General features: G+C 42.3%; 1 protein-coding gene and 1 long non-coding RNA gene across 3 annotated transcripts; one reads left to right on the plus strand and one right to left on the minus strand.

Moving 5' to 3' along the window:
• Positions 1-979: 979 nt before the first annotated feature.
• On the minus strand, positions 980-11,333 carry LOC123334766. Its single transcript, XR_006552886.1, has 4 exons — positions 11,195-11,333; positions 10,214-10,355; positions 6,553-6,651; positions 980-1,847 (listed from the first exon to the last, which is right to left on the minus strand). It is a non-coding gene; the product is annotated as an uncharacterized LOC123334766 (long non-coding RNA).
• A 129-nt stretch (positions 11,334-11,462) lies between these two features.
• HUS1 (HUS1 checkpoint clamp component) lies at positions 11,463-24,163 on the plus strand. Of its 2 annotated transcripts, XM_044946768.2 has the most exons (9): positions 11,518-11,659; positions 11,867-12,099; positions 12,461-12,588; positions 12,687-12,863; positions 14,741-14,848; positions 15,854-15,928; positions 19,907-20,006; positions 21,739-21,858; positions 23,913-24,163. In XM_044946768.2, the coding sequence occupies exons 3-9, from the start codon at positions 12,472-12,474 to the stop codon at positions 23,993-23,995; spliced, it is 780 nt and encodes a 259-aa protein (XP_044802703.1). In that variant the 5' UTR covers positions 11,518-11,659; positions 11,867-12,099; positions 12,461-12,471; the 3' UTR covers positions 23,996-24,163. The 2 variants fall into 2 exon arrangements, with proteins under 2 accessions (XP_006075287.1, XP_044802703.1); XM_006075225.4 differs by lacking the exon at positions 11,867-12,099 and having other exon boundaries at positions 11,463-11,659.
• The last annotated feature ends 473 nt before the right edge of the window (positions 24,164-24,636 follow it).

The raw sequence follows: 24,636 nt of genomic DNA on the forward strand, positions 1-24,636 counted from the left end.
CAGTTCAGTTCAGTTGTTTGGTCATGTCTGACTCTTTGCGACCCCATGGACTGCAGTACCCCAGCCCTGTCCATCACCAACTCCTGGAACTTATTCAAACTCATGTCCATTGAGTCGGTGATTCCATCCAAACATCTCATCCTCTGTCATCCCCTTCTCCCGTCTTCAATCTTTTCCAGCATCAGGGTCTTTTCACGTGAGAAAATGGGACGCTTTAACAAGTACTAAATAAAAATCTCCATATCATTCTACTTAAATTTCTTCTGATATGACAGTGTGACTTCTTACAAGTGTTATTTCACTTTTATTTGTTCTGTTTTCTATTCTCCACTCCTACCTCCCATCCCAGTCCCCAGATCACTGGCTTTTCTTGTATTTGTTTTCATGAATGGTGTTTATTGAGTTTCTCCCTTGTGTCAGGCACTGTGCAGGGCACTGCATGTACAGTGTTGAGGAGAATAGATAGGACCCGCTACCCTCAAGGATCTCACATTCAACAGCAGAAGCATCTGGGGATTAGAGCACTTTACAGAAAAGTAAGAGTGAGGAAAGCATTTGGAATTTGAACATCTCTACTGATCGTAGTGTCCAGGTTTCATACTGGGTATGTTTTACATTTATGACTTGAGTCTCATTTTTCTCTTTTTCTATTATTGCTACTTTTTCCACTTATGTTATTTCCTAAGTATAAACAAGTAGCAGTGTATGAGGACAGTTTTCATTGGGTGAATTTCTGACACCATAATTTTGCTTTTTGCTGTAACAAAGGGTAGCAGATGTGTGTTGAGGACTAAGAGGAACTGTAGCTTATTATGTCTGTATACCTAGGTTACTACTCTATGACTGAAACATTTTATGTAACTCGCTGAAATGTTCCATTATTTTTATTTTCTTACCAAAAGTGTACCTTCTATGCCTTTTTTTGATGGTTGATTTTTACTCTAAATTAAAGAAGAAAATCTGAATTCCTTTTTCATTTTATAAAAAATAAGCTTAAACACTTATTTTGAAATAAATATTTTAACTGCCATTTATTTTGTCCTTAAGCAAGACTTTTTCATCTTTCAAAATATTTTTTGGATCCTTAATTGCTATAGTACTGAACGGCCAGGGTATTAATACACTATGTATAACAAATTTTTACCAAGTCCCAGTAGTTCATGCAGAGCTTGCTACATCAGATATATTTACCATCATGAATCACAAATTTATACTACCAGACACTGTCAAGTATTAAGTATACTATACTGTGAGGTTGGAAAGATTTTACCTATGGGAAGAAAAAATTCAGAAACTTACTATGTTGTTCTTTTTATAATATATATCCATAATATTCTTATCATAGCAAAATGACCTTTATGTTAAATTACTGTTTTCTTTTAAGTAATAAACGTTTATTATTGGGGGGGGGAATCTGCTTTCATAATGGGAAAAATTAGGTCAGGGGTATTTTATTTCAGGTTTTATCCAGTTTTCTTATAAAATTATGTTTTCTTTTAGCTCAGTGTTCATTTGTTTTGTGAGGATAGAGTCAGAGATTCTTCGGAGAATGTTAAAGCTACAGATTTGTTTTTCTTGCTAAATATATACACAGACACATGGAGTATTTCCCAGTTTCTCGAGGTTTACGAAGTTCTGATAAGATTTCAGTTAATAAAGGTAAGTTCCATCTAGAAATTTGTAATACAGTTTGTAATGTACCTTTGGGGCTTCCATGATGGCTCAGTGGTAAAGAATCCTCTTGCAATGCAGGAGACGCAGGTTGGATCCCTGGGTCAGGAAGATCCTCTGAGGAGAAAATGGCAACCTACTCCACTAATCCCAGAAAATCCTATGGACAGAGGAGCCTGGCGGGATATAGGCCATAGGGTCATAAAAGAGTTAAATGCGACTGAGTGACTAAGCAACAACAATATACCATTAAGGTACATTAAAAATAATGTTTCAAAGCAACAGCATATAAGTATACTTACAAGCTATAGCTTTAAAAACAAAATGAAAATGAGCAATAATATAAACAGTAAAACTTACACAAAAGACACTTAAATTTTAAAACTATGTCAGCATTTTTTTGAAAACCAAATTGTTAAGTTGGATAGTAAGTACATGAGTGGTTTTTTTGGCTTTTTAACTTTTTATGAGTCTAAAGTATTTTATAATTAAACATAGCTTGCCTTGCAAAAGTTTATACCTTGGGAATTAAGATACAAACATTGTTGATAAATGTTTGCAGACAACATGCTACAATCTTTACTGCAGAGTTTAATAATGAAAAATATCCATTTTTTCCTTAAAGAGCTATTTCAGAGAAGCATTTGATTTGTTTTCTGTTTTGTGATTGGAAGTGGCAAAAGAGGGAACGTATCAGAAGAATCTCTAGTTTTGAATGGGTGTCACAAGCCAGCTGAAAGGAAAAGCCAAATCAAATAAGTGATAGGAATAAGAAAAGGAGAAAGAAGAGAAAAATATGTAGTTGGAAAGTTGGGAGTAATGGTGAGCTCAGTGCCTCAGCTGGATGAAAAGCCAGCGGCACTTTGAACTACCTTTTCAGACCATAACTAACCACTAATTTTCAGTTCAGTTCAGTTCAGTCGCTCAGTCGTGTCAGACTCCTTGTGACCCCATGAGTCACAGCACGCCAGGCCTCCCTGTCCATCACCAACTCCTGGAGTTCACTCAGACTCATGTCCATCGAGTCAGTGATGCCATCCAGCCATCTCATCCTTGGTCATCCCCTTCTCTTCCTGCCCCCAATCCCTCCCAGCATCAGAGTCTTTTCCAATGAGTCAACTCTTCGCATGAGGTGGCCAAAGTACTGGAGTTTCAGCTTTAGCATCATTCCTTCCAAAGAACACCCAGGACTGATCTCCTTTAGAATGGACTGGTTGGATCTCCTTGCAGTCCAAAGGACTCTCAAGAGTCTTCTCCAACACGAGAGTTCAAAAGCATCAATTCTTCCTCACTCAGCTTTCTTCACAGTCCAACTCTCACATCCATACATGACCACTGGAAAAACCATAGCCTTGACTAGACGGACCTTTGTTGGCAAAGTAATGTCTCTGCTTTTCAATATGCTATCTAGGTTGGTCATAACTTTCCTTCCAAAGAGTAAGCATCTTTTAATTTCATGGCTGCAATCACCATCTGCAGTGATTTTGGAGCCCCCCAAAATAAAGTCAGCCAGTGTTTCGCATCTATTTCCCATGAAGTGATGGGACCAGATGCCATGATCTTAGTTTTCTGAACGTTGAGCTTTAAGCCAACTTTTTTACTCTTCTCTTTCACTTTCATCAAGAGGCTTTTTACCTCTTCACTTTCTGCCATAAGGGTGGTGTCATCTGCATATCTGAGGTTATTGATATTTCTCCCGGCAATCTTGATTCTAGCTTGTGCTTCTTCCAGCCCAGTGTTTCTCATGATGTACTCTGCGTATATGTTAAATAAGCAGGGTAACAATATACAGCCTTGACGTACTCTTTTTCCTATTTGGAACCAGTCTGTTGTTCCATGTCCAGTTCTAACTGTTGCTTCCTGACCTGCATACAGGTTTCTCAAGAGGCAGGTCAGGTGGTCTGGTATTCCCATCTCTTTCAGAATTTTCCACAGTTTATTGTGATCCACACAGTCAAAGGCTTTGGCATAGTCAATAAAGCAGAAATAGATGTTTTTCCGGAACTCTCTTGCTTTTTCCATGATCCAGCGGATGTTGGCAATTTGATCTCTGGTTCCTCTGCCTTTTCTAAAACCAGCTTGAACATCTGGAAGTTCACAGTTCACGTATTGCTGAAGCCTGGCTTGGAGAATTTTGAGCATTACTTTACTAGCGTGTGAGATGAGTGCAATTGTGCAGTAGTTTGAGCATTCTTTGGCATTGCCTTCTTTGGGGATTGGAATGAAAACTGACCTTTTCCAGTCCTGTGGCCACTGCTGAGTCTTCCAAATTTGTTGGCATATTGAGTGCACCACTAATTTTAGGCAGTTCTAATTTTAAAAGTTTTGTTTCTTGTTATATGATAGTAGTAAATTAATAATTGTTGGGTACTTTGAAGACTTCAGAGGAAATAATGTCCTTTGTGTGTATTATTAATGTGTTCATAATAGAAATCAAATCCTAAATCAAATCCTTTGGGGTACCCAATACCAAGCTATGTGAAGTATAGCTATTATCTGAAACATGTCCTTTCATTTGAAATACTTGGAATTTGAAGGACAGGGTATGCAATTTATAAATAATTCTGGAGCAATATATGGCAAGGCAGTTTTTTCCTATTTATTTTGAAAACTGAGTCCATTGAAAGTTAAAAGCAAAGGACAAGAGCTTCCTTTGTTCATGACACATATGTCAATATATTTTTTTCTGAAATTGTCAGTATCTTCTGACCAGTGCCTTCATTTTCTTATTTGTTATCAAATACGGTTATTGGTATTATTTCTGTATAAAAGGCTTTAGGAAGGCTATGGTATAATTTTCTTAAGAAAAAAGATACTATTATAAAGCTAAAACATACTTTCAGTTTTATTTGTATATGGTTTGCTACAAATTGGGGAGATGGAAAATATTTTGTCAGGAGCAGACATTGAGTAAAAGCTTAGGGCTGTGGATGGATTTGAAACACAATTATATGACAGAGTAAATAAAAGCCCCTGAATATATAAAAGTCCCTGGTTTACCAAGTTCTAATGGGGGGAAATAAGAGTACTATGTAATAATGGAGCCTCAGTTTTAAAAATAAATCTTTCTGTGAACTGATACTACTGACAGCTTCAATAGAAGTTGTAAGAACGATATTGAGCACACATTGCCTTTCCTATAAAAACATGACCCAGAAAACTCACATGCTTTGTTGTTTTTCAGTCGCTTGGTTGTTGTGTCTGACTGTGACCCCGTGGACTGCAGCCAGACTTCCCTGTCCTTACCTCCTCCTTACCTTTCCTACCTCCTGGAATTTGCCCAGACTCGTGTCCATTGAGTCCATGATGCCATCCAGCCCTCTCATTCTCTGCTGCTCCCTTCTCTTCTTGCCCTCAGTCTTTCCCAGCATCAGGGTCTTTTCCAGTGAGTTGGCTCTTCACATCAGGTGGCCAAAGTATTGGAGCTTCAGCATCAGTCCTTCCAATGAATATTCAGGATTGATTTCCTTTAGAATTGACTGGTTTGATTTCCTTACTGTCCAAGGGACTCTCAAGAGTCTTCTCTAGCACCACAGTTAGAAAGCATCAATTCTTTGGTGCTCAGCCTTCTTTATGATCCAACTCTCATATCTATACATGACTACTGGAAAATCCATAGCTTTGACTATACGGACCTTTGTCAGCAAAGTAATGTCTCTGCTTTTTAATACTCTGTCTAGGTTTGTCATGGCTTTTCTCCCAAGGAGCAAGTGACTTTTAATTTCGCGGCTGCAGTCACTGTCTGCAGTGAATTTGGAGCCCAAGAAAATAAAATCTGTCACCATTTCTACTTTTTCCCCATCTATTTGTCATGAAGTGGTGGGACCCATTAATGTCATAACGCCAAATTTGTAACACATTCATCAAATATTTAACATACAGGTTTCTCTTTAAAAACTAGGTTAAAAATATGCACAGTTAAAGACAGATTTAAAACACCTGAAAGCAATCCCGGGAAAAAGCCTTCAATTAATTTTTGTACTTTAAGCCAATTGTGTTGTACACATCCCCTACCCTCCTGGCTCCCTCCCCTCTTCACTAGTAACTTTATTAAAGAAGATCAGTAACAAGTGTTGTCATCCTTTGTTACAGTAGACTACACTTTCCTAACAGGTTGTTTTTTTTTTCAAGTGTTAATCACTCAGTCGTGTCTGACTCTTTCTGACCCCATGGACTCTATGTAGCTTGCCAGCCTCCTCTGTCCACGGACTTTTCCAGGCAAGCGTACTGGAGTGAGAAGCCAATCCCCTCTCCAGAGAATCATCCCAATCCAGGGATTGAACCTGGCTCTCCTTCATTGCAGGCAGATTCTTTACCATCTGAGCCACCAGGGAAGCAAGGCTTTATTGGGCCTTAATAAACAGGTGCCCCTGTTCACTCCCCTAACAGTTTTCTTTTAATGTACATTTTTATTTACTTTTGGCCGTGCTGGGTCTTCACTGCCGTGTGGGTTTTTCTCCAGTTGTGGTGAGTGGGGGCTACTCTCTAGTTGCAGTGCATGGGCTTCGCATTGCAGTGGCTTCTCTTGTTGTGGCACACAGGCTTAGTCGCTCCATGGCATGTGAAATCTTCCCCGATTAGGGACTGAACCCGTGTCTTCTGCATTGACAGGTGGATTCTTTACCACTGAGCCACCAGAGAAGTCCTCCCCTAACAGTTTTTAAATGTGACATCTCACTGTGTGATTTATCCAACACCTTCTTCCCTTATTTCCTGTATTACTTTGCTAAAGTTACCATAACAAAGCATCACAAACTGGGGACTTAAAGAACAGAAATTTATAGTCTCACAGTTCTAGAAGCTAGAAGTTGGAGATCAAGGTGCCAACAGGATTGATGCCTTCAGAAAGCTGTGAGAGAGGATAGGTTCCATGCCACTCACCTTTGGCACTCCTTGGCCTGTAGAAGCATCACCCCAATTTCTGTCTTCATCTTTGTATGGCATTCTGTGTGTGAGGTTGCCTCCAGATTTTCCCTTTTCCTAACAAAACCAGCCATATGGATTAAGGCTAATACTAATGAGCTCTTTTTAACTTGATTACTTGAGTAAAGAACTTACCTGCAAGTAACATTACATCCTTATGTATGCTGGGGGAGTTACGACCTCAGCAGATGAATTTTTGAGGGACATATTCAACCCACGTTTCCCTACTTCTCTTTCTTCACTTTTCAATAAGTATACTTATTGTACTTTACAAGTATACTTTACAAGTATAAATGTACTTCCCAACTATATGTGCCAACTTCCCAATTATAGATAATGTTGTCATTTTTTGACAGTCTCCTCTGAAAACTAGTATTTTTTTTTCATTAATCTAAATTTGCTGAATTTTAGTTATAGATTTAAAGAAATACTATGGTGAGATACGACTGATGCATGGAAAAGGAACAGTATGTGCTAAGTATAACTAGTTTAAAATTTGAGGTTGAACTATGCTGTTTAGGGAAGATACAAATATTCAGAGAAGGGGCGAGTTAGGTAGGATTTAAGTGGGTCAAGAGGATAGTATGAGGACATTCCAAGTTCAGGAATAGCTTCATTGAGCATTTAGAGTTAAGGAAATGGCAACCCACTCCAGTATCCCTTGCCTGGAAAATCCCCATGGACAGAGGAGCCTGGTCGGGCTACAGTCAATGGGGTCGCAAAGAGTCCGACATGACTGAGCAAGTTCACTTTCAGAGGCAGAAATCCAAAAATTGGAGATCGTCTTGATTTTGGAGAATTGACTAGTGACAGCTACCTTTTGGGAAGATCTACCACTTAAGTTCCTCTTGACTTTAGGCAAATTATTTAACTTTTCTGCATCTCAGTTTCTTTGTTGCTGGAAAGGACCCCCTTCCTGCCACAAATGTGCATTGCATTAGAATACTCAGTACATTCTCCTTTTCCATTCTTCCCCAAGTCCTATTCCTTTGAGGATGGAAACTACAAGTTTAAGATGGTAGCTGAGTGGGGTTTAAGGTTTGATTCCTCCCAAGGATCCATGTATCTTGGAAGGAAATTTCTAAAAATCATGAAGGTACTCTAATGTCCTTCTTCATGATTCCTACTCAGAAACACTGGGTAAGAACCCAGAGCTCCAGGGAAGTCTATTTTCCTAATTTCCAGACCTATATAATCTGTTGGACCTCTGCCAACATGGTACCTGGAGGTTATTCTTACAAATATAATTCTTTAATATTTTTTACACAATGTTTCTTTTTGAATAAGAAAATAATCACTTTTCAAAAGCGACTTTATCCTCAAGATACAGATGTTTTGCCTAACTGGTAAATGACACATTAGTTAAGTATATATATATTATTGTAACTAGGTGGAGCTTCCATTTTTAAGCTGAGTATATGATAAGTTTTTGTTAAAATGTGCCTTAACTGCCTAATACTTCAAAAGAAAATGATTCTTTGGGGGAAAGGCAAAGTTAATGCTTATGGTATCTGATCCAAGTTCATGGTAGGGACTGCACTCTTTGATTAATAACACACTGATATATAGACTACTGCCTGAAAGCCATAAACACGGTGATGATCTCTTAGTTAAAGAAAAATGTAGGAGTTATGTCTGAGCATTCAGTTTCTGAAGTCTGTGCTATTCGAATCACAAAATCTCTTCAATTCCTTTTTCATTTTGTTTTTGATATGGGACTTAGCTGACTAATGTGTGGCCACCTTTAGGTCTCAAATCTAATGCTATAAATATGTATAAATATACAAAACAATGTGTAAATACAAAGCCCAAATACATGGCTACAGTGACTGCTCTGGAACATTTTTGCTCACTTTCAAAGGTTGAGAACTTAACCTACAGGTTTTCAGGGCAATTAGAATTTCTTTATGGGGGTGAGACTCTGCTTGTGAATTGTCATCTTTGGTTATTTTCAGAATACATTTAGCATGTATGACCAGAGTGGCATGTTTCTGATAGAATATAAATTAAAAACTGGTTGACATTCACAAACAGCAATATTTTGTGAATATATTTTGGACCCTTAAATATAAAATAACTGAAAATACAGCAATATTGTTACATGTGGTTATATGCTAACTCTATTTGAAACAGATAAGTATGGTATACATTAAAAAAAAAACTCAGTAGAACACAGACTTCTAGAGAGCTCTAGTGACCTCATTCCTGCCTTCAAATTGTTTGGAAGAATATAGGGATGTAGTGTCTTTATTTATCAATATTGAAATTATTGAATTATTAATTTCTTAAACCTATTTAAGGAAACCGTAAGAAAACACAATTCCTATTATCTTTCAGGAAAAGATCATTGCAGCTTAATTTTATATTTGTTGGGTCAGAATTCCCTATATTATTTGGGCCCTTACCTGTGTAGAATGTATAATCATATATCTTAGGAAGTTTAAAATAAAAATCTTTGTTTCAGGGGGTTAATATTGCCAAAGAGCTTTAATTTTTTTCCTCTTGAACAAAACTCAGTCATCCATGCTTAGACAATTTTCCTCGCAACATCCAACACCATTGATGCTATTATGCCTAAAAAAAATCTTTTTAATGGCAAAAAAATTAAGTATGTTGAAGCATCAGTATATTATAAAATATTGTTTACAGAGTTTGTGAGTCTGTGTGCTAAGTCGTGTCCCATTCTTTGCAACCCTATGGACTCTAGCCCACCAGTCTCCTCTGTCCCTGGGATTCACCAGGCAAGAACACTGGAGTGGGTTGCTATTTCCTTCTCTAGATCTTCCCCACCCAGAGATCCAACCTGCACCTGTCACACCTCCTGCATTGGCTGGCAGATTCTTTCCTACTAGTACCACCTGCAAAGCCTATTACAAAGTTTACTTTGTATTTAATCATAATTCATGATTTCCACGGGCTTCCCTGGCGGCTCAGTAGGTAGAGAATCCACCTGCAATGCAGACAGACCTGGGTTCGATCCCTGGGTTGGGAATTATGCCCAATCATGCCTGTTGGAGGCGGGCATGGCAACCCACTCCAGTATTCTTGCCTGGCAGGTTCATGGTGTCACAGAGTCAGACACTACTGAGCTACTAAGCACATAGCACATCCACAGCAACAACCTCATTTAATGATTTATCTATTTTTAAATTAACCTATGAGGTTAAAAAAAAAAGCATGATTTTTTAGTAAAAAATTTAAATATGACATTAATCACATTTGGTTTGGGAAATACTTGTAACAATGTAGATTGGAGCCTACCTTCATGTTATAGTCTTAAAATAGACAGAACTGCTTGCGGTTTTTATATTTTGTGCTTTTTAAAATAATCTGTTTTTATTTTTCATATCTTGATTCTATATGTCAAGGTAAAAACAAGGTTGTAGGTTTCTATTTGCAAAGCACATAAAAAAATAAAACATTCTTAATATGGACTATCTTGTCTCTGAAAAATCAGTTTGGAGACAATTATTCTGTTTTTCTCGTTTTGTTTTTCAAAATTCTGCTACATCATTTGTATCATTTATGCTAGGAGACTTTAACAGGCTCTGGTGAAGTTCGTTTTGAATAAAAACTACAGAATTACTATCAGTGTTGTCAACTACAAATTGGCACTTACCAAGAGCATTGCCAAGGACTGAACAACAAAGGTGTTTGCCATCTGCCTCTTGAGCTTGAACCCCATGCTGCTATGGCTGTTGACCTTCAACAACCCCTGAGGGAGTTCAGGGTGGAGTGAGGCACTCCGTGCTCCAGGTAATCTGGTGGGATAGGTCTTTAGATGGTTGGATGTTTTTAGGAACAGATTTTATGATCTCAATCCTTGTAGCTCCTCATATCTAGAGCTATCAGATCCTCATGACTAACAAAAACCTTTTGTAAAATGATTGCTTCATGGTATTGAACTCCCCCTTCACCAAAACTTTATATATAGACTTTCCCCCACTGCCGCTTTGGAGTAGTCTCTCAGAGCTATCTGAGATGCTGCCTCCCAGGCTGCAGTCCTCATTTTGCCCCAGATAAAACTCACAACTCTCAAGTTTTACATCTTTTTTTAGTGTTGTTTAAACATCCCGTGTTTAGCACAGTTTGTTTAAACAAATTTCAAAGCATAATCCAACGTGGTGCTACAGTGCTGTGGTACCAGTGTGAACGTCTGAGCCATGGGAGGTTCTAAAGCTCCCCTACCACAGAGCAGTGTGTATTTAAGAAATAAGTTATCACTTTATAAATAAGAGACTTGTCAGGGGAGTGTAATCTCCTTGGTTCTGTCTGGTCACAACAAAAATTTGCAGCGACGGACGTTAAAGCGTGCCACAGCTCTCAGATCGTGTTGTAGCTCTCAGCTCGACCATGTTATAGCTCTCAGCCAGATCAGTGTTACAGCTCAGTTTTATTTAGAAAATAAAAGGAAAATATATCCTCAAGGCGTGAGGGCATGCCCACCCAAAAGAGGCCAAGAGAAGAAAGACAGCCAGCACGCGCTCGCGGGAGAGACCCTCCCCCCGGCCCTTTGGCGCCTCTTTTTATAGGTTTTTTTTCCTTCCCCTGGGAACTTCCCTATGTAAACTGGGCTAACCAGGAGTGCTTTTTGTTCTACCTGAAGTCCTCACTCCGGTCCTCGAACCTTCCTTTGTTCTATTTTTGTGGGCTTTTCCCTTCCTTGTCTTTTAGCCACCGCCATTCTGGACTCCTTTTTCCTATTCTACCTACCTAACAAGACTGATTTTATTTCCTATGTTCTAAAACAGAATTGGAAATACGTCAACACAGAGCTCAACCTGTGAAAACTCAGAGGCACTTCCGGCACCTGCGGCTTAGAATCCCGTCACTTCCGGCAGAGTTCGCGTCATCCCGAGCGCGCCAGCGGAAACCCCGCCTACCCTCCGCAGGCGCGTCTCAGGCCCAAGTGGGCTGAACCCAGTACTGCGGTGGCGTTTCCCGCGGGCTAATTAAGGCTGGACTCTCCCGAGTCCCGTGCGGACGGGCTCCCGGCGCTTGCCACGTCTAGCCATGAAGTTTCGGGCCAAGATCGTGGATACCGCCTGTCTAAACCACTTCACGCGTGAGTAGGGGCCGCGTCAAACCTGGCGGCGGGGAAGACGGCAAAGGGCAGGGCGGGAGGCCTGTACCGAGCGGTGCGCGCGGCCGGGCCCCGCGAAGAGGCTGGCGCGCTGCACAGGCTGGCCAGCAGGAGTTGACGCGGGCGCAGGTGCCGAGGGTTGTTTCTGAACTTTGATTCCTTTCCGGTGGCTTTTCTTAACCCGGCCAGTGGCTTCAGGACAACTTTATCTGGCGCAGACCGCCCTTCACAGCCAAGCTCCGTGGTCCCCTTGCCCCAGCCGTGTCTGTCCTTGCCGCGACCCCTGCAGCACTCGGCGGCCCCGAGTGGACGTGGGAGGGAAGAAAGCGGCCAGTAGGCACCAGTTAAGCTCCGAGTCTCGGTTTCCTTATTCCAGGTTGTTGAGAGGCTGGCTTGACCCCAGCGGCATTAAAAGCCTCCCGGTAGGTAGGAATGGAAACCTTGATTTTCCCACTGGGAAGCTCACTGTGCGCAACTGGTAATTCTGCGCTAAATTGGTGTTTTGGATGCGCAACGTACTTCTCAGTTAATTCTTTACTGGAACCTTTTGCTATAGGGGGCTTCCCTTGTAGCTCAGTCGGTAAGGAATCTGCTTGCAGTGCAGGAGACCCACGTTCGATCCCTGGGTTGGGAAGATCCCCTGGAGAAGGAAATGGCAACCCACTCCAGTATCCTTGCCTGGAAAATCTCATGGACACAGGAGCCTGGTGGGCTGCAGTCCATGGGGTTGCAAAGAGTTGGGCACGACTGGGCGATTACACTTACTTACTTACTTTGCTGTAGGAGTTAGTAACATGATAGCCAAGCTTGCCAAAACCTGCACTCTGCGCATCAGCCCGGATAAATTGAACTTCATCCTCTCTGACAGAGTGGCCAATGGAGGGGTGAGCATGTGGTGTGAGCTGGAACAGGTGAGTGGAGGCTCCTGAGAGGCTAACCCTCTCCCCCCACTCTTTCCGAATTCCACTGGAAAGGGCACAGATGTCCCCCCTCCTTTTCCTTCCCTTAGGAGAACTTCTTCAGCGAATTTCAAATGGAAGGTGTCTCCGCAGAAAACAATGAGATTTATTTAGAGCTCACATCGGAAAATTTATCTCGAGCCTTGAAAACTGCCCAGAATGCCAGAGCTTTGAAAATTAAGCTGACTAATAAACACTTCCCCTGCCTTACAGTTTCCATAGAGCTGGTGAGTAGGAAGCTACCATTTCTGAAACTTCCCGGGAATTAGAAGTAGTTATATAAGCCTTGGCTTTCTACAGGAGAAGCTAATTGGTTTTATTAAAATGAGAGATTGGTATATCACTGTTTTTTCATTGGAGTTGGGTCCTCCTCATATTTAAATAGCATTGTAATCTCATAATCAGCAAGGATGCTGGTCTTCCTATGAAATAACACTTCTGCATTTTCTTCTCAGATCTGCATATCCATTTCTTTTAGTGGTATTGTCATCTAGTCTAAAAACCATTTTTGCCTTTGAAGTGTTTGTGTGTCCCTCCCTATCCCCTCACTTCTGCTGCTAACACCTTTAAATGACCTTTAGTGTTCAAGGAATGCATTTCTCTTCCACCTACTCCCAGCTGAATTTAATGCACGGGTCTCTTCAGAACACATGTACCCCACATGAGAATGAGGTTGACATTTCTCATGTGCTGTCCAGAGCCCTTCAAGTGTGGCTCAACCCACTGTAGAGCCACTTATCTGCCCTGAGTGGGTCTCCAGGTGTCTCCCATTCGTTCCCAACTCCCAGGCTTTGGTGAGGTTGGATCTTCTACTTGGAGTCTGTGTTCTTCTCACTTGTTAAAGCCTTGTCTTCCTCTAGTGCCCAGCACCAGTGCTGCCTCCTTCCCTTATCCTGGCAACCTCTCCTTTATCCGTTCTGTGTACTTTATTTTTTCTGTGAGTATTCTATTCAGTTTAATGCTCTTTATGGAGGAGGATTTCTCAACTGTATTTTTTAATTGAACTGTAGTTGTTTTACAGTGTTGCATTGTTAATTTGGACTTCCCTGGTGGCTCAGATGGTAAAGCGTCTGTCTACAATGTGAGAGAACTGGGTTCAATCCCTGGGTTGGGAAGATTTCCTGGAGAAGGAAATGGCAACCCACTCCAGTACTCTTGCCTTGAAAATCCCATGGACGAAGGAGCTTGGTGCAGGCTACTATCCACGGGGTTGCAAAGACTCCGACACGACTGAGCGACTTCACTTTCACTTTCACTTTCCTTGTTAATTTATGCCTTACAGCAAAGTGATTGAGTTATATGTATATAAGCATTCTTATTTTAATATTCTTTTCCATTCTGGTTTATCTCAGGATACTGAATATAGTTCCCTATGCTATGCAGTAGGACCTTGTTGTTTATCCATTCTATATGTAATGGTTTCTATCCGCTAATCTCAAACTCCTAGCATCTTAAGGCTGTTTCTGGCAGCCTTCTCCAGTCCTCTCTTTAGGTCTGATCTCTGAAGCTTGAGCATCAGCACACAGCTTCTGCCCACATGGTTGGACATGTCTGAGGCTGGAAGTGTGGGGAAAGTGGCATCATCGGTCTGTGCAGGGATGTCTTCATTCTGCCTTCTGGAAACTGCTTAACTGCACTCTCCTCCAAGGCTCCATAGCTCACCCTCTGTCCCTGCTGGTCTCCCTGCCTTCCTGTGAGGAGACATTCAGGGTGTGGGAACCTTTCTTCCTTCATAGTTCTGTCTCCCTGGGGTGCAGACCCCATCCTGATTCCTTTCTGGTTCTTTTTTTTGTTGTTACATGAAGATTTTCTTGTCCTTTCTGAAGCCTGAGGTCTTCTGCCATGTTTCAGTAGATGTTCTGTGAGAATCATTCCATGTCTAGATATGTTTTTGATGTGTTTGTGGGAGGAGTGAGCTCCACATCCTACTCCTCCACCGTCCTAATCACTCGCTTCTTTAACTTCCTATTTCTAAGCTCTGTTAATACTTGTTGAATGGACATTGGTGACTAAATTGAGAACACTTAGGTTTGGTATCAACATTTTTTGTCTTTCAGTTCTTTATTTTTTAAGTATTGATGTGTTTTAATTCTTCTCTTGGCAGTTATCCGTGTCAAGCAGTAGTCGTGTTGTGACACATGACATCCCTGTGAAAGTTATTCCTAGAAAACTATGGAAGGACTTACAAGAGCCGACGGTCCCAGATGCTGACGTGAGTGATGCCCAGCGTCACCACGTCTTAAATGGTGTGATTTGGATTCTCTGACTTTAAAGTCTTGCTGTAGGTTTGATTTGAAAGTTGTATAGTACCTGAAAAGAGATCATAAATCATATTTAAAAGATAGCCCAGGAACAAAAAATTGGAATGTTTTCATTTAGTTGTTTGCATCAATCATCTTAAAGTAGTGTTATATATAAGGCCACACTCTTTACAGTTAGGGAGAGAAAGTCTTGCCCTGTAATGGCGCATAAGTAAAACTGAAGTAGCATTTTGGATGACCTTTGCATCTGTGGGGAGTAATGGCCCTAGGCACCAATTTGGGTTTCATAGAACGTGGTTTTTTTTCTATGTCTTGTTAGGAGTATGTCCGGGGTGTGTGTAATAGCCAGAAGGAGAGGCTGCTTTAGTTCTCCTGACAGGAATCCCAGAGCCACTGGAAAGAAAGATGATGACAAAGGGGCCTTTGCCTCTTGTTCATAATTTATTGAAGAAGAGGCCATGAAATAGCATATGGAATATTTACTTGGCTTTCAGTAGATGTCTCCGCTGAGAAAAAGCCAGCGTTGTACCCAGCACTGTTGTAACCCAGTCTGGGCATTGGTACAGAGTCTGGCCCCCAGTGTTTATACACAGAGTAGGAACCTGCCCCCAAGTCTGGGTGTGAACCCCTTGGAGGATGGCCTCCACTGCTGCTGATTTTTACTCCCCTTGGGTGTGTATGGGAGCAATCTCAGCAGCAGGGCTACAGACCTGGAATGAGAGAATGGCCACATGGACATGGACCCCGAGGTCACCGAAGGCAGCTGTGAGTTAGTGAAGCTGTAGAATTATTTTTCTTTTTTATATTTTTAAGAAAGAACTTTATTCAGGCAATTTAAAAAGAAGATTGCAGAGCTATTAAGAGTACACACATTCCAAACATAGGTAATGAGCACTTGTCAATACTTGACTGTGTTAATATTTTAATACTACTGATCTTTCTCATTTGCTTTGTAGGTTAGTATTTATTTACCAGTCCTGAAGACTATGAAGAGCGTTGTGGAGAAGATGAAAAACATCAGCAATCACCTTGTAAGTTCTGACTTCTTTGAAAAGAGCTCCCAAGTGTGCAGTTTTGGCTGCGTGTCCTCGGAGGTGCCTTGTCTGGTGGGGACTTGATGCCCTCCATTCATCATGTAGTGTCTGCGTGGGGTGTCCCTCACCTCCCGGCTCTGGGGGCTTGGCTTGTTGTTGATAGCCTACGGTTTTACAGGTGAAACCTGCTCTGGGTCTTCTCAACTCTCCTCTCTGATATTTGGCCGAGTCTCTCATATTTATGATATTTATAGTATATTAACAATACATTCAATGGTTCTAACTTTCTTTCCATATGTTTTGGACAGCATATTATGTATTTTATCTGATAGTGTACATATTTTTTTTATGATCACCTGATGGTGGCAGTGAGTGGAATGTCGTATCTACTTGCCAAATGTCTCTATGAGTCCAAGACAAGGATCCCCCAGGACACATTCCTCTTCCCGGAAGCAGCTCTTAGGCCAGGTAGAGGGGCATGTTTACTTCCCTGTTTACTTTTGTTGACGTTTACGCTCAGTGTCAGTGAAACACTGAATGTGACAGTGATGGGAAGTTGTGAACAATTGTCCTTCACTCCTGAGGTTCTCCTGAATTCTTCAGTCACCCCCGAAACTCATTTGATTATTTCCCTAGGTGTTTAGACACGACTGTTCCACCTGATGAAACTTTTGCTTTTTAGCGTCTGCAGACTGGTTACCTGCCACACGGCTGTCCCCTGCTGGCAGAACTGCTCTGGACCTTTGTCCATCCCCACAGTACTGGTGCTTTCCAAGCCTGTCTCTACCATTTCACGCTTGGCTGTTTCTTTCCCATCGTCCCCTGGAAAGCACTTAGCCGTTCTCACTGTTCATGGAAATTCCAGACTTTCCCACTGTCGTGAATGTAAGCCCCTCCTCTGCCAAGCTGCTCTGTTCACTGCTGTGTGATAAGTTGTCTGCTAACATCTGGAAACCACTCCTGAACTGGCCGCTTCCTAAAAAGGGAAACTGTCTTAATCATCTCTGCATGACAGCCACTCACTGTGGGGTTGCCACTCAACAGGCAGATAATAGGTGTTAGCGCACAGACCTGGAATGAAATTTAGCTTCAGGAGATCTTTGGCATTACCAAAGTTTTCTGAAGCCTAGAAAATGTTTATGGACTGTTTTATTTCTGCAGTTGTGCTCACTTGAGAGTAATTTCCTTTCATGACTTACTCTGTAGATTTCACTTTAATTTACAATGACTTCCCATGAAGTAGCATGTGCCGTGCAGACATGAGTGTTCTCCTGTGCCTGTCCTGATGTTGATCCACTTGTCAGGCTGGAGGCTTCTTTTGGGGATATCCTGGAGCCCTTGAGAGGCCCAGGAGAGAAAAGGCAGGGCAGTTAATTCAAGGACCCGGTTATTTGTTCTTTGTGTCCGGTGGAAATGAGTCGTCAAAGTAGCTTAGATTAAATCATCAGAAATTAAAAAATAAATCATCAGAGGTGTTTTTCTCTTCCCTGGAGTGTTTAAAAACAAGGATTTTGTGCAGTGGCTACTGCACTGTGAAGTACTAAATGGAAAGTGATGAAGCATATGGAAAATCGGAGTAGCCAAGGGCATAACAATATTAACTTGAGTAACCAGAATTCTGTGTCTGAAGATGACAGGTGAGAGAATCAAGGAAAATGAGTAGGACTCAACATATTGAAAACATCTCCACCAGTCAGGCCCAGCAGCCCTTGTTGAGACACCTTGCTTACTTCCTTTAGTGAGAGACGTGGCCAATGGGGGTGGGTCGTGCTTGTGACTTGGGTAAGAGCAGAAGAAGCAGGCATTGACTGCCAGGAGTCTCCATCAGGTTTTAAGCACTGGGATCCCCTTCAGACAGAATGCGAGTTCTAGTTCAGGAAGTCTGCAGTGGGGTCTAGGACTGATTTCTGACGAGAATGCGGCGATGCTGTTTCTGTGGTGGTGCTCCATGGTCAGAGCAGTGCTGTGTAACACCTTACGTGTTGTCTCGGCTTCATAGAAGCAGATTTGGGGCAGGAGGCATCATGATATGCTGGCAGAGCTGAGTCCTTGGAGCCACCCCTGACCCCCACTAAGTGGTGCACCCTGGTGCAAAGTGTTATACAGCATAACAGTCACAGGGGCTCTGTTACTTTTTATCAGTTGAGATAATTTATGTTAGATTCCCAGTGCGTCTCATCACTATTCCATGAATGGTCGGTTGTTATCATTAAGGAAATCTCTGAAAGAAGTCAGATCTCATCCACGCCCTTAAGAGCAGAGTATGTTGATATGGGTAATACTATAGATAACACTCACAAAATAAACACTGTGAGCAGTGTTTGGAGGGTCATTGGTGAATTCCTCCAGTAAATTTTGTTTGAGTGCTGCCCCGCACCAGGCACTGTGCTTGGAGAGATGGATCTAGCATTTGATTACTCAGATTTTAGGAATTTGAAGAAAGCATAAAAAGGTGTTTAAGTCTGGAGTGAATCTAGGACATTGCAAGCTGCATTCCTGAATAAGTCTTTATAAAACTTGTTTTTCAAAAGCAGTGAACATTTGCAGGTAGATACTAAGTGTGTGCTTATTTGAAACAGATGGATCTGTGTTATGTGTTAGCCTTACAGAGACCCTGTACACTGTATATTCACAAGTCCAGAATATGCACAAGAATTGTTTTACATATTTCTTTTTAGGCAGGTATTTTTTCCAGATAATAGAGTGGGCTTAGAAACATCATGTATTTCTGGGAAGTGAGAGGATAAGCTTGACGAATTCTTCCCATTCAGAGGTACGCATACTAGATGATGCAACAAGGATGTTTGGAGACTGTTTCCTATATAAAGTCAAAGCCTTAGTAAGTTGAAAACATCTTTTTTGTTTTGTTGCTCAAATGAGAAATAGAGTTCACTAGTTTTAAGGAGCAAGAATGAAAAATACTAAGTGGTACTCCTAAGTAAATCTGAGATTTAGTTGTGGCCAAGCCCTGTGGAACAGGGTGTCCTCCACTCATCCTGGGGCTTCTTCCCTCTTGCTGTACCTCTGCAGTGGCTCCCTAGTGAAGCGACCACCTTTATCTGCAGTGGCTCGGTGGCAGTTTTGTATTGTTGGTTAAACAAAATGTTGACTTGCACACTGCTGCATGGGCTTTCCAAAGACCTGCCAGACTTTAGAGGTGGCCAGATATTGATATCAAAAGGCGAAATGTAGTGTGCTCTGGGCAAATGGCCAAAATCTTAAGCCATATCATGGTACCTGTTTCTTTCTCTGAACTTCATTTGTAGATTTTGTGTAGTTTAGAGCCCCTGTTGGTTGGTGTAGGGCAGAGCGTAAAATGAAAGGGCCCCTCTGATCCTGAGGGAAGTCATGGGCACTGTTGGGGCAGGGAGGGGCCACAGCGATCAGTCACCAAGCCCAGTTGCCCTCTGTCTGAGTGCAGAAAACACGGCAGCCACAGGGCGCCACAGCTTGGTGGAGTCCAGACACCTGATGGCATCTCTGGGTCTTTCTGAATTTGGAAATCTCACTTCCCAATGTCTGAGATTATTCTTTATATAAATGGTTATATTCTCCTAATATTCTGAAGCCTTTCTGGTTATCGTGAGTTGTAACAGATAGTTTGGTCCATTTGTAGAAATAAGGCAGTTAGCGAGCTTATTGCTTCACATTCTCTTCTGGTTCTCCTTGCTCTGTTTTACAGGAGTTTCACAATGTCTGCATTGTCAGAGCTGCTGGCAAGGCCTCCCCAGCCTCACCTGTTTTCAGAGCTTCCTACTGCGCTCTGCATGCCGAGGGGCTGCTCTCTGGAGATTTTTTAAGTCCCTGTGCTCAGGCCTTGTCTTCTCTCTATGGCTGATGCCACGTGGGGTTTGGTGCTGTCTGAAGTGTCCTGGGATTTGTGGGATTACTTTGTCACCTGGTTTGTTGGAAGCTGATGTCCACTTTTTTTTTCCCTTTTGCTTTTCTTAAGACTGTAAAATACTCAATTTGCAGATTATTGAAGCAAACCTAAATGGAGAATTGAACTTGAAAATAGAAACTGAGCTAGTGTGTGTTACAACTCACTTTAAAGATCTTGGAAATCCTCCATTAGGTAAGTTTCCTGGTGTGTTATATTTTGCATGTGATAAATTGTTCAGATGACAAACCATACTGAGGTCTCTAGATGGAAAAGAATTGAACTTCGGGTGACTGTGTTTCAGGCTCAGGAAGGGAACACGTAATGGGGTTGAGTCACTTGTTACTGCACTGTGGTGGGAAGGTGAACCTCCTGGACGTGAGAAGCTGGAGTGTGGGCCTGAGGGCTTCCTCGTTCCTCATCTGCAAAACCTAGGCTTGGGCTCAACAACGTCCAAGAGCCTTTCTAGCTCTTCACTTGCTGTGCCTTCTACCAAAAACTACAGTTTCTCACCTGGGTGGAGTCAAATGTATATGATACTTTTTATTTTCTCCTGCTTTTTTGTGTGTGTATTAAAAAAGTAATTTTTTTTTTTATTATTCGAGTATAGTTGACTTACAATGTTGTGTTGGTTTCAGGTGTATGGCACAGTGATTCAGTTATACATATCTATGTTTCTATTCTTTTTCAGATTCTTTTCCCATATCAGTTATTACAGACTCTTGAGTATAGTTCCCTGTTTTGTATAATAGGTCCTTATTGTTTATTTTATATATAGTGGTATATATATACACACACACGCACACACACATTGATCCTAAACTTCTAATTTATCCTTCCCCTTCACCTGTCCTCTTCAATAACCATAAGTTTGTTTTCTAAGTCTGTGAGTCTGTTTCTGTTTTGTAAATAAGCTCATTTGTATCAATGTTTTAGATTCCACATACAAGGATATCATATGGTATTTGTCTTTCTCTGACTTTGTTTGATGATCTCTAGGTCCATCCATGTTACTACAGATGACATTATCTCATTCTTTTTTATGGCTGAATAACATACCACATCTTGATCCACTCCTCTGTTGTTAGACATTTAGGTTGCTTCCATGTCTTGGCTGTCGTAAACAGTGCTGGAATGGACATTGGGTTGATGGAGTAGATTGGCTCAGGGATTAGAGTCGTCTGCTGCAGAGCTCACAGTGGTGGGCAGGCTGTGGGAGGGAGGTCCAACAGGGAACAACACAGAGGCCCTGGGAAGGTACTCACTCTGTGAAAACCATTTAGTCACCCATGTGTTCTGAAGTAGGTCTAATAAGACTCTTTCCACTTTTAAATTAAAATTACTTATTACCAGTTTGTTTATTAGAGACACATTGTAACTTAGCATTGCAAGAGAATTTTACTTTATAGTGAAGAGCATGCCCTGGAGCAAAGTGAAATCCATGTTAAAGTTTTGACAGTAGTTATATGAAGTGACTTGTTTTTGTGTTGCTCATTTTGTTTATTTTAGTAAATTACAAAGAGGGTCTTTGATACCTTCCCAGAGTAGAAAGGACGTTTTCTTCCCTTTCATTCCACTTTATAATGAAAGGGCTTGATTTAGCTGTATACGGTCTTGTTTTGGGGATGGTTTTTTGGCCCTACCGCAGGCCATTTGGGATCTTAGTTCCCTGACTGTCAACAGTGAAAGCATTGAGTCCTAACCACGGGACTGCTAGGGAATTCCCATAGCACAGTATTTCAAAGAGTCAATACTTAGTAAATGCTTGCTTGGTGAGTGATCACATTTATATTATGCAGTGTTTCTGTAGGTTCTCAAGTCAGTGGTCAAGTAAACCATTTATTTATGTAAACAGTCATCGTGCAATATCTCACTTCCCTGTTTCACTGGAAGATAATTGCATCTTAAAATGTTCCTGTCATTTTAGCTTCTGAAAATGCTTCTCAAGATAGAAACTTGGAACAAATGGCTGAAGTGCACATAGACATTAGGAAGCTCCTGCAGTTCCTTGCTGGACAACAAGTAAATCCTACAAAGGCCACTTGCAGTAAGTTTGCCGTTTGATTTGTTTCTCATATTTCAAGCATTGTAATCAACTGTAGTCTTATGCATTGTGTACAGTCTCATAAACGCAGAGACAGCTCCGTCACTGGTGGACTCCAGTGTCCTGAGTAGTCCCTGGCAGATGGGTCTGGACTGCCTCACCTGGTGTCATACATGAGTCTGCATGCACAGAGAAGCTGCGTATGGGCAGAGGCGCCTGGCCCCATCTTGCTGTTTTACTCTAAGCTTATGTGTGCAGGGTCTCTGTCTCCATTGGGCTTGGATTTAAGTTTCCATCTCAGAGCATTTCTTTCTTTGCTGTGTCAGCCTGACCTGTTCCAGTTGTCCTTTGTCTTGTCATCTGTGCTGCCTGCTGACTTTTATTAGTGGCTTTTATTGGCACTCTTGATTCCGGTTGGCCTTGTCTTTCTCTTTTTCACATGTTTTTTCACCCTTCAGTCCTTGATTACAGATGAGGAGGCTCACTTGCTGAGACTTTTTCAAGGCTATGTCTGTTTGCTTGCTTTCAAGATCACAACAATTGAAAGAAAACTGTGGCCTTGGTTGGCGGTGACACCTCTTTATTTGTGAATTCCCAGTCTGAACACTCAGCCACCAGTGAACAGAGCTGAGAAGGGTGACCCAGGAATAGAGGATACCTGATAATTGTCAGATAGTCAGCTCTGTAGAGAATGAGGAGGAGATTCCCGAAGGTTCTCCAGTGACGGAGGCGAGACCACTGGAAGGGAGTGGCATTAGTGCATGAGGGCTGCAGTGGTGGCGTACACAGAAGGAGGAGTGCAGAAATCCACGGTAGGGAAGGAGCAGTGAGAGCTGCTGAGTCGTGGGGCAGGGGCCAGGGGCTGCCTGCCCCGCATCTGAAGAAGTTACGGTGTGGGCGCCCCTAAGGCTGAGAATGGGGATGCACTGCTTCAGCACGAGGTCCTCCCAGGTTAAGACGGTGCTTCTCAAACTGTCTGCATGCACAGGGCTCCTCGGGGCCTGGCCGAGTGCAGATGCCTCTTCAGAGCTTTGCCTTGGGCCATCGAGTCTGGGTGATGCCCCACTGTGGGTCCTTGGAAGCCACTCCTGTCTGCGTAGGGGAAGTGTAGGGAGTGGGGGTTGTGGCCCTAGCTGCCGGTGCATGGAGGGGGACCAGAAGATTATGACAGCCAGAATCGAGTTTGTTTCTTTCTTACCCCAAACCTTTTCTGCCAGTGGTTCTGGCTTTGTGACAACATCCTCCAGGCTTGCTCACTTCCCATCTCTGGGCAGGGGTGGGAGCGCTTTCCCCAGCATCTTCAGTCTCCACTGCCACCTGTGTGTCCAGCACCTCTCCTGATGAGTGTCCTTTTGCTGGTCCCTTGTGTCCCTTCCCGACTGCCATTCTCTTGGGATTGGTCTCAGCAGCCTGCCGTGTGCTCTTTGTCTGCCTTTCTTCTGCCACCTGGCTTGATCTGGCTTCAGCTAGCTTTCCTTGGGTGTGGCGTGCCCCACTACCCCTGTAACTTCTGCTCTCAGTAATATGGCCCTGGCAGCTGGGCTGCTTTCATGCTGTGGCAACACCTCTTCCTCTTGGTTGGCTTCTGCTTTGGGTCTTAGACCCAGTGCCTCATTGCTCATCCTAGGCAGCATGATGGCTGCCCTTGCAAACTGCCTCCTGCTCTCTAGTAAGACCCTATATGCAATTAAAATAAATAAATTTATATTTAAAAAAAAAAAAAGACCCTACGTACTTGCTTCTTCTCAGCACATGCTGGGGACTCGCTGGTGAGAAGCTGCTTTTTCCTAGAAGGATGTTGACTTGGGTACGTGTGGTTTCCGGGAAGTTTGCCCTGTGGCTTTTGCCTCAGAGACCTCGGCCTCTTCCTTGGTGGAAAATGAGCTGGCCTGAGCCAGTCCTTTGTTTAGCATCAGTTGGGATGGTGGAGACTGGTCACCTCGGGAGAGGCCTGGGTGCTCCAGGAGAGGCTTGGGGGAGAAGCTGCTGCAATGCTTAGGGGTGAGACTGTATGTGCAGAATGGGTCTCTACAGTAAAGGATTTCCTTTCTCCTTAGATATTGTGAAGAACAAGATTGTTCACTTTGACCTGCTCCATGAAGACGTTTCCCTGCAGTACTTCATCCCAGCGTTGTCATAGCCCTGCCTTGTGGGCTCGGGAGCTCAGGGACCTTGGACCCACAGCAGTGGAACCCTATTTTTTTTTTTTTTTTTTTTTTTTTTAACTTTTTTCCTTCTATGATATTTTCAATAGAAATTGAATTAGTGAGTTAATGAAACACAGTTGCATAAACATTTCTTCATATTACTTCTTTGTTCTGTCTGCTTTGTTTTGCTTTGACGATGTTGAAAGAAAAGTTAAAATTTATTTATTCAGACTTTAAACTTTTCTAATTGAAGTTGTGAAAATCTTCCTGTAGTTTGAATTGGTGTAGTAATCAAAATTGGCAAAAAAATAATGTTTGCCAAGCCTAGCACTTTTCCTCAAGGCATTGTTTCAAGCTCAGCATATTGTTATGGGAACAGACTTGAAGCAATTAGGTTCTGTGTACTTGGAGCCCAAGAAGGCGAGGTTGGCCCTCTTGCCACCTCCGTCCTGTAGAGGGTCCCAGGGAGTCTGGGTACAGCACGTATGGTCTCATCGTGATGCCCATGAAGATTTTAGTTGGCTCTTCTGTTGCCATCAGGAGGATGCGTGGGCAGGGCCTGGCCAGGTCAGAGCAGCACATTCTGAGGCTTCACAGTGTGGCTTCTGTATTTGGCAGAGTAGGTTCAGCAGTC

This window comes from Bubalus bubalis, chromosome 8, assembly GCF_019923935.1.
Source record: "Bubalus bubalis isolate 160015118507 breed Murrah chromosome 8, NDDB_SH_1, whole genome shotgun sequence".
In the NCBI taxonomy this organism is placed as follows: Eukaryota; Metazoa; Chordata; class Mammalia; order Artiodactyla; family Bovidae; genus Bubalus; species Bubalus bubalis.